This window comes from Teleopsis dalmanni, chromosome X, assembly GCF_002237135.1.
Source record: "Teleopsis dalmanni isolate 2A chromosome X, ASM223713v2, whole genome shotgun sequence".
NCBI classification, from domain to species: Eukaryota; Metazoa; Arthropoda; class Insecta; order Diptera; family Diopsidae; genus Teleopsis; species Teleopsis dalmanni.
In genome coordinates, this window is record NC_051848.1 from 39,448,389 (window position 1) to 39,459,151 (window position 10,763).

The following is a 10,763-nucleotide window of genomic DNA, read 5'->3' on the forward strand; positions in this document are numbered from 1 at the left end:
AAATGTATGAGTTTTACACGGCATCAGAATAGGTCAATAGAATACAATAGAAATAAATAGGTAGGGTACGAGCTCCTAACGGAGCGGAGCAATGCGACCATAGTTGATCTTTTGTGCTGTAGCAGACTCTAACCGAACAGAAGATATTCCGTCATCCGAATGAAAGCGAGAATGTCAGCCGTTGAGCATCTCCTAGTGTCAGAAAGGGAAAATAGTTCTATAGTTGAATAGTTTTAAGTAAATTTATAGGGTCGCTATTATGAACTGACTATCCTTAACTTTTTTGATGCTGAAATCTCTTCTTTTATAGTCTATAATCCTTACTACGTTTGTCTAATATAAAACAACCTGAACCTTTTTTCAAGTATTTACTGATCAATTAATTATGTAAATTATGAGATGCTCTTGGTGAAGCGAAGGGATGGAATTTATTTCATTGGAAATAAATGAGAAATGCGATGAAAATTATAACTTTTCTTTCAAATGTGTAATTAAAAGTTTTGCAAAAAATTAAAATTTATTTTTTTCCAATTTAATTTAATCAATTCAATTTGAATTCAAGTTTATTTTATCTTCCCTGGAAATGCTAATTAAATTTCACTATGGCAATGTTTGCTTTTTTTTCGTTACTATGAACATTCTGGAGAGAAAATCATTCATTTAATTTATAAAAAGTTTTGCTCTAGCCAAGCGTGGAGTAGTGCCTCTGAAATATATGTGCTACTTGGACTTAATTTCCAACTTTCATTGTAGTGACCTTTTAGCCTCATTGTTTTTCACAATTTCCGCTGGCAGCGAACGGGTTTCCATTTCCATATCTTTCCATTTTCTTTTAATTTTGTTTCTCAACTTATTTATGTGAAGAGTAAGAGTAAGAAACTTTTGCAAAACTGTTGGGCATTTTTGTTATTGTTGGCATTATGGTTTTCATTATTATTGTCTGTGTTGTTGTAATTCGATTGTTGTTGTTATTGTTGTTATTGTTGTTAACTTCCTTCATTTCTAAGCTTAATCCTTGCAGTTTTGTTTCGTTTCATTGCAGCGTACATTCTGAAATCGGTTCACTGCTCAACACACTTGAAGTAGTTGTAATTTATAGTTACAAAAGCTTATTCACAGGTGTACTTGAGTAGTTGCTTCCGTTTCCGGAGAATGTGCTGACGTGTGCGGCATTATGATGTCATGCCATTGATGCAAAACCATAGCAGCAATACTACCATTTCGAAAGGTGCTTCTGCAATAACATACACATATACGTTTGAACCTCACCCATCTCAGCTCGTACGATACGTTAACTAAAATTGCTATTTTTAGCAGTGTAACGGGTAATGTTAGACTATATAATGCCGAATGTGCCCCTCTTTCAATTGTGCGCAAAGTAGAGCAGGATTCGCATTGACTTCCTGCCCCAGACATTTGACTTTGCCTTAAGCCAACACTGTTTAATGCTCGATTATTTCGATTTATTCATACATTTATAGGATTGCAAATAATAATTTTTTGAGAGTGTAAAAGTTAGACTGTGAAAATTGTAACATTTTACTTGCTGAAGTGTTGGAAGACTCCTCAACCTCAACTTCAACTTCAACCTCAGACATCAGTATTATCTATTCTTCGTTTATCACATGCCATTAGCGTTCAACGTTTGATTATGAATTTATTGGCATTACATGTTCTCTCCTGCAATCTTTCCAGGTCTCAATATTATTGGTTATGTTGTTGCTGATGCTGTCTACCCAAAACTTGTAAACTCACGCAAAAGTTAAGTGCCACGTTTCGCTTGAATAATTAAGAACGATTAGGATAAAACTTTTCCATTGATTAAGGCGCACGTTGGACGAAATTTTAATAGCTTCAAAATAGATACTTAAAGTTGTTACGTCAAGAGTGTGTGACTTTGCATGCATAGTTCGTTCTGATTGCTAACTTTCCATTCACAGTTATTCAAATGTGGATGAATTTTTTCACGCATATTTAAGCACATATTTCTTTATTAATATCAAAGTAATAATTGCTAAATAAAAATAATCTTCCTTAATCAAGGATTATCAGGTGCCTTATCAAGTATGCTAGACTTAATTAAAAAAATTTGAAAGAAATTATGGGTTTATTTCCGAGAAGTTTTTACAGGAAAATTGAATCGTGGAGTACCATCAGCATGACTTTCTCAGTATTACATTCCTAGTTTAGGTTCTACACACAAGAAAGAATATATAAACCACGCAACAAATAATGCCTCTACAAACAGAATAGTAATGAAATTTAACAATTAAAAATAAAAATATAAATAATTAATTTAATATATTAAACATTGATTTAATATATTAAACATTTTTTTTAAGAGAAACATGTGCATAAATTGGGAGCTCTACACAAAGTTCACAAAAGTTCTAAAATCTCAGTATATACCATATATAACAGCTTATATAACAGCTATATCTTAGTCTGAATGGTTAAAGAATCGTACTTTTTGTTTGCAGACGAGTTTAGTTTCGTGTGAAATTTTTGTTCTCACAACCTTATAAAAACTCGAAATCGAAGTTAACAACTTTTCTTAGAAGTTTTTAAAACTCAAATAAATTACTAGAACACTACGGCATTCGCTACTAAATAGAATTGTCTAAAACAGAAGAGTTCTTGTATGATTATTGGAGTAAGAGATTTTGTCGACGTTTTTAACTGGAAACTTAGGAACGTGAGATATTACAGGGATACAAATTCGTTTATTAAGTTAGGATTTGTTTCAGTACAAAGTAGTTTTTAAGGTCATAGTATTTATTTTGACTTCATTTTTATTCATTCCTTTTAGGTCTACACCTATATTGAAGATCGAATATAACTGTGCTGTAAATCGTCTTCATCTGCGTAAGGGACAGAGTCCTGAAGCTATATGTGAAAACTGACAGGCTGCTCTACACAGCACTATCTAATCTCTGAGCAGCCACTAGCCGTATAAAACGATATGCAGATCTTACATCAGTCATCGAATAATCAGCGAAGCTTGTGAGGAGTACTCTGGAGAAACTCTGGAGAAACTCTGTAGAAACCCCCAGCTAATAAATTGTAAAAGTGACCAATAGCACTAACTTGAAAAAACCTCAAAACCCTCAATCTGCATCAATTAATAATATTAACATATAAAATAAAGCTTTTCTGTAAATCTTTATATATAATTCTTCAATTAGTTATAAGATAATTTTAATAAATAAATATAATACAAGGCCCATATTAAATATCGATTATTAATGCAGTTATCACATACTTACCTACTATTATATTTACTTTTAAACTCAACTTGTTCAATTAATTTAACCAAAACTGTTTTATTTAAATTTTTAACTTATTTATTTATAATTAAAAATTTTGAATCCAAGAAGTCAAAATTACAGAGTTATGAGGTGCACTTTCAGTAATAGGGATTTCATAATTTAAAATATAGCAAAAGTTTTCCATTTTTCTTGTGCTAAGAATAACGATTTGAATAACTTAAATACATTCAAAGTGTCATCAATAGGTCAAGTAGTATTGCAAAAACTAACCTCGTTTTAGGAATCTGAAAATAAATGACAACAATAGAGTATAAAAGTTTAAATTTAATTATATGGAAAAATTAACTTACTAAGCTTTCTTAAATTGCACTGGAAAGTAACCCTGAACTTCAGCTTTAAATTCAGGTACACCACAAGTACAAAATAAGGTTTTAGAAGTATTCTTAAGAAAATGAGTCCAGTTCAGAATAATAGCTATTTTCCTCATAATTTTTAGTCGTATCGTAAACTTAATTCCATATAAAAAATACGGACCGTTGAAAATTATCTATAAATTTAATCTTAAGGAATCGTTAAGTGTTTATTTGTATACCAAGCTTATTTACATCTGAAGAGCATTGACTTACAAAAACAAGCACAGTTCATGTTTCCAATGATGACGCCAGAGTTAATTTATGGATCAGAAAATTGTTTTTGGGATTAGATTTAAATCCGGTGCAAAAAAAATTTGAATAACGAAACTGCAAACGTTTCTGTAACTAAATCGTTATTATGGATTTTCTATATAATCATTTCCATGTCCATATCGCCATAATTTTTTTTTATATTTCGGTACTTTCTTCATTGTAATCACTTACGATTTCATCTGCGTTCTCTGTGGTATGATTGCCTTTACCTATATCTTCGACATCAGTAACAAAGCCATGTGTCAATATATTAAGAACACAACGTAGTTTTGGATCATTAGTTTGATCGGCTTTGCAAAAGTCCTCTATTTCTTTTAATTTATATACAAATAGATTCCTTTCGTTTATTAAGATATCGGCTTGTTTTTTAATCCGCTGAACTGAAGAAACTATTTCTATCAGTTCTTGTACTTCTTCGGTTTGAGTCTGACCGTAACCACTGAACATGTTTTAAATATCAATTGATTTTGTTTAGATAGTTAAGTTCCTTTTGAGACAATTTTAACCCAAAATTGCAATTTTGAGATAGAATAATTAGTTAAAGATTGCGAATAGTGTTCGTATTGGTTCGATTGTATATTCAAAAAATCCTTTTCTTGATTCTTTTATATATTGTAAAAAAAAAAAATATACAATATTAAATAAATATTTCAATTGCTCATGGATATATGACTACAATTAGGAAAATTTCGACTTTTGGTTCTAAGTTAGAAAATAGGTTCCAACATTTTTTAACGAAATGTCTAGAAAAAAATATGATTTTGCACTTAAGCACCCATTGACGCAAGATTTAAGATAAACATACTGAAGAGATTACAAAGTTCCTTTTTATTCCTATGAATGAGGAAAATTTTATAAATATTTTTTAAACTGTTTTTTCTCTGTAAGTTCAGAGAAGAAACTGTCTTTTTAAGTGGAAGGGAAGAGAATTTAGGGTTCGATGTTTTACGAAAAAATATTTATTAAATTATTAAGATAAGTCAAACGTCCACATGTCTAGAAGGAAAACGGATAGTAAATTTTGCACTTAAATGAACCGAGTAAGGCTAAAGCCTTTGGAAAATCAATTATCAAAAGAAGAGAAAAAATGATTTAACTTTTGTTGTTTTGTGAAATTAATTAATTTTTAATAAAATAAATATTTTCGTAAATAGACGAGTTAAGTTATATTAAGCTCAAAAAGTATTCAATCTATTGATTACAACCTTTCGCGGTTTTACCTAAAATATAGTTTTTTCACTTCAGTCTATTAAACGTCATGAAATTTGTCGTTGACCTTGATGAGGAATGTCAAACGTAGACTGCCTCAATATTTTTACAATAAAGCCCTAACTAACATAGATTTTATGAAACGCTGTCTAAAAGAATTAGTTTCAAAGGTACATAATAACACTTAAAAACTGTCAAAGAAATCTATTGCTGCAATAATTGTATTCACGAAAGGAATACAACGTAGCACACTTTTCATTTATTCGTATAAATACCACGAAATGGTATGAATCAAGCCCATGCAGATATATCATCTAAAGTATTTAAGACTTAAAAAAATTGTTATTTAATATCATACACATGACCTAAGTCTCTACCATTTATTATTCGTTAGCTGAAAAAAGTAGAGGTAAATACTTTTTTTAACGATCACCGGGGGAACATAAACTCGTACTCCTGGGAATATATCTACGAAAGCTCCAATACGAATCAAGTCATCTTTTTTTTTCGTACTCTACAGTGGAATTTCTTTAAAGAAGAATTTTTAGAGAAGAATGTTTTTTAGGTTTGGTTCACGAAATCAATATAATCTGCAATTATGTAAGTAGATTACAGTAAAAACTCTCCTAAAAATTGTTTTTGTTTTTCTTTGCAACTTTTATCAATACTGAACTTTTTTTGGATCATCATTTGAAATAACATGAAGATGGGATGACTGGATGTCCCATCTTTAACAAACAAAAGTTCGGTGTCGATTGTTGTCCGCTCCATGAAATAGTCAGTTTAGCCTTCTATAGTTGCTTTAAATCCGGCAATCAGTTCAACGATAATGTATGAAATAAATCGTCAAACTGTTAAAAAACAGCTTGATAATTTATTCTTCGTTTGTGTTTGAAAAGTCAACATTTCTATTGATTGTGATTCATTTTCCTTTATTTCAAAGAAAGTCTGACTTGGAACTTGCATAGCTGCACAAAATACTGCTTATTGATAAACGTTTATGTGGTACTAGTAAGTCAAATAATATTGATATGCAGCCCAAACACTGAAAATGGTCAATTTATTTTCGACTTTTAAAATATTATCACAAAAAAGAGGAGCGTCACAAAAACTCAACGAAAAAAATGCTGTAAAAAACAGTTTTGAAGTTTCTGTCAATTGCATAAAACACAACAGACCCATGAATTTATGCACATTCATACATTCATACAAACAAATGTGGGTCCAGCGACTACGGCGACTACGACGACTACGGTGACTACGGTGAATCCACTGAGCGTATTTAACAATTTATCTCTTGACTGTCAAAATATATCCAAACAAGCAGGCAAATAGTCAGGCAGGGCAGTGCGGGGCAATTGCATGGCCATAAAACGCACTGAATGCACCAAAGAGTCTAGCAGGAATTGACTCTTCATGGGCGTGCAAGCTACACGTAATCCCCCTAACTGAAAGCAAAAGGACCAACAACCTCACACAAACGGAGCCACACTAGCGTAACTCTTATGCTTCAGCTAAAATCTTCCAACTTTTTTTTTGTTTTGTGCTTTTTGCATTTTTACTTCTTTGGTTTTTGTTGGTTTCTTTTTTTTTGTTTTTTTGTTTTTTTGTTTTTGTTTTTTTCAATATTCTTTGTGTGTAAATAAGAATTGTGGCACAAAAACGGAAATGGGGAAATCATAAATTCACACAGATACGGATAAAAGAAATTCAATACCATACCAACACATATATTACCACCAATTCGCACACACCGATCTATGTGCGCACACATTCAAACTTGCTTATCAAACAAATGCACAAACAAACACAGAAACAAATCAACAAACAAACAATCAAGAACGAACACATTTACAAGTAAAAGCCTTTTTCGTACGTAAATGGCGTTGGCTTTGCATTATTGCTGCCATTGCTGCTATTGACGCTAGTTTCGCTGCTGCCGAAGGCGTTGGCGTATTTTATTTTCACAGTGAAATGGTGGAACAACAACAAACAACGAGTACTGTGTGGAGTAAGCATGACCAACACAAAAAAAACGTTAGATTTTAATGTGAATTGCGATTTGAAGTTGACTGTTATGCATTGTAGTTGTTGTTGTTGTTGTTGTTGTTTATTCGTGTATACTTGTAGTTGTTGTTGCTGTTAGAGTTCAATTTATTTTTGTTTTTTGGGAGAATTTATTTGGCACAGCATAGATAAAAAAAAATCTTGAAAATTTTTTTTCTGACGCTTTTAAGCTAGTTTTGTGCATTAAGCCGGGATTTGTGGTGTGGCACAAATAGATTTCCACACTGAAGTGCGGCGAATAAATAATATTCACTCGTTGTTGACGCTGTGAATGCTGGGTGCGGCAGGATGTGGCATAGTGTGCGGTCGTAATGCGTTTATAAAATGTGAATTTCAAATAATTCAGGTCAAAAGTGTAAGAAATTACATGAGTTCAAAAAAAAAAATATCCAAAAAATATAAAAAAAATATCAAAAGAAAAATATCAAAAAAAATTCATGATATATATTGCCAATACAGCACTATAGCTAACATATTTGAAATACTGAACTTCTGACGTCATCAAAACTTATATTTAAAGTAAACACAAAATTTAGACAACTAGACCTCAAAATACAATACTAAGATAATGAGCTAGATTCTACTCACATTACTGTCAGTCTCTGACGGATACTGACAAGTGATCACCGTTTGCGGTAGCCAAACAAAAATTGGACGAATCTTACTTCAGCATTTAAATCAAAGAGGATATGGCTAACTTCTTTTACTCAATTTTATTATTTTGAAACAATAATCTAATAATATATCTTCTAACCTTATAGAGGTACAAGGCAGGCGTATGCAAAATAGCGTCAATTTAAATAAAATAACAAACTATGAAATTACATGAAACTAGCCAGTCCTTTCTTTACCAAAACTGAGCAGATCTTAACCCTTAACTTTTAAAGAAGAGACACCAGAATATCTGTATTGCTACTATCGAGGTAGACTTGAACATATGGACATTCCATTTTTCAGCTCACTTAACAGTAAGCTTCAGTTATAAGCCATATGTATACAAAATAAAATAAGTTACCATAAAACACTGAACTACAAGTGGATACGGAATTAGTGTAAGTCAACTTTACCAAAATCGAGTAGCTCCAGTAATTGTAGGTCATATAATGTTTAGCTCACTTCGCAGCAACCCGAATAAAAAAATTAGCCAAATGTTTGTATTCGTTAATAAAAGTGGCTGTGTGTAAAGTAACCTCTCGCTTAAATTATGAGAAATGTGAACTGAAAGCAAGTTTTTGGAAGCTTTCCAACTGCATTTTCTATAAATATATAACAAATATACAATGTATAATTATATAGTTATGTGTTCGATGTGTAATATGTTATGTATTATATTTGTATATTATTTATTTGGTTTAATTATTGTTCCATATAAAAGAAAACCCACAAAAATACACCAAACAGGTACCGCAATTATAATGCAAGTGGAGAATAAATATATCTTTCCAAAAAAAAAACAAAAATCTGTCTATAGAATAACTCTTTAAAGTTAAAAAATTTGCTAACACCTGAAATGAGTCTTTATAATAATATATTAGTGTGTAATATGTATAACATATTCCCGAATTGATCTGTAACATTATGGTTTGTAATACAGATTGACTTTAATAATATCCAGAAGTATAATATATGGTTATAATACACATGGTTATAATAATACTAATTATAATATGGTTTGTAATATAGGCTGACTTTAATAATATCCGCAAAGTTTAACAACTTATGAATCTATGTGATCTAACTTACTCTGATTACATGTGTAATTTATACTGTGAACTTACACTTATGTTTAAGAGTATATATTCTCTTAAATATATTGTAATATATACTTATAAATATATTATTATATTTACTTATTCTACCTCTTAGATATATATACTCTTATACTATATATACTTACTCTAACTCTTAGATACATACACTCTTATACTACATACTCTCAGATATTTATACAAGTTACATATTTATATAATGTTAAAATGGTATATAATATTAAAAGTAAATATTTTATATATAATATTTCAAATATAAAAAAAACGTTTAAGAAGTTAATTAAATATTAATGATAGCAAAAACAAAGAATTTGTTCAATGTTTATCGATTTCACAATAATACATTTTCGCATCCATTTATCATTACTGTTGATAAAAAAAAAATATGTATATAAGTTAACATCACCTAGAGTTCCGGAGCGTTCGGAACTACCTCCTGAAACAATTCGTGAGCTATGACGACCAAGTGTCGTGCACAAGGATGTCATACGAGCAGATGCCATGTGCTGTTGTTGTTGTTCGGACCATATGATATTTGCGAAAAGTGTCTTTACGTTTTAGATACCTTTTCCGAAGTACCAATTATATAACAAACCCATTTATATACCTGATATAAAAATCAATCAGTTTCTTACAGTCGAATTTAGTTTGCTATATCTCGACATAAAAATTGCAATCCTTTATAGCGACACCGACATAACGACTTATTGGTTATTCCAATTGTATTTTAAGCAAATTTTGGTTCTGGCTAGTGGTTATAATAACCAAAAAAAATTTTTTTTTATCATTCATCTCTTTGGAATATATTTAGAAAAATTGTTTCTTAGAAAAAATCCTTTTTGGCGAAGAGTAAAAAAACGCAAGGTGCGACCACATAACAAGAATAACAGATTATTTCTGCCTTTAGGGAAACAATATGCAAAGAAGAATATGTAAAATATGACTACAGATATACTCTTCTAAATAACTGAACTATAATATATTCATGTATTAATACAAATGACACAAAATGTACATACTTCGATAAACAGTACTATAATTTTATTTCTTTTAATTTATATCACTACATGTAACGAGTATCGTTTATAACGACCGGATGGAGCCGGAACTCAATGGTCGTATTAATCGGTACAAATGTCTCAGCTGTTATATTGTGGGACTTAGTGGCAATAGAAATAACTTCAATTTATCTGCACTAAATTATAATTTCTGAGCACATACCTCTGCAATTAGTCCTGATATTCTGAAAACATGAATTTTAGCTCCTTCGAATATGCGTCTATTGTATACCAGAGTATTCTGAAGTTATTGTTGCATGCTAGTTCCAAGGCACCTCATTTTAATTTAAAATTTTGCAGCCAGGAGTTCAAAACTTTTTTTTACTAAAAAATTTGATAAATTTTATTTTGACAAATTTTTGATAAAATATAGAATTCAATTTTAAAATTGACATTTTTTTAATGACATATAAGACTACTTAAAAAATGAGTTATTGAATAAATAAAATTTAATTGAAAAATTAATTTTTTGTCAATAAAATTATGAAAACTGTTGAGTCCGACCATTATTTAATCACTGTTCCGATTGCCCAAGAGTTAGGGATTGCACAAAAATCAATAAGGCTGCTCACGAAAAGAAGCTTCATGTGTGTGTGTCACTTAAGTTAGCTTCATGAACTGAATTTGCATCTGCGAATCGCTGTTGAATAGCAACAAAATCGATTTACTTCTAAAGCGGTTTGTGACTGGTGATGAAAGGTGAAT

The 10,763-nt window shown here is 30.7% G+C and overlaps 1 protein-coding gene and 1 long non-coding RNA gene across 4 annotated transcripts in view; both read right to left on the minus strand.

Moving 5' to 3' along the window:
* LOC119688322 (clumping factor B-like) overlaps positions 1–1,598 on the minus strand; it is a 9,377-nt gene extending 7,779 nt beyond the window's left edge. Inside the window, exon 1 of the mRNA XM_038103000.1 lies at positions 1,544–1,598. Coding sequence (XP_037958928.1) covers positions 1,544–1,598 — 55 coding nt within the window. The remainder of the gene's footprint in view (positions 1–1,543) is intronic.
* A 1,751-nt stretch (positions 1,599–3,349) lies between these two features.
* On the minus strand, positions 3,350–10,385 carry LOC119662720. Of its 3 annotated transcripts, none has more exons than XR_005250895.1 (4): positions 10,222–10,385; positions 3,896–4,557; positions 3,620–3,816; positions 3,351–3,553 (listed from the first exon to the last, which is right to left on the minus strand). It is a non-coding gene; the product is annotated as an uncharacterized LOC119662720 (long non-coding RNA). The 3 variants fall into 3 exon arrangements; XR_005250894.1 differs by having other exon boundaries at positions 3,620–3,829; XR_005250893.1 differs by having other exon boundaries at positions 3,350–3,553; positions 3,620–4,557.
* Positions 10,386–10,763: the final 378 nt, after the last annotated feature.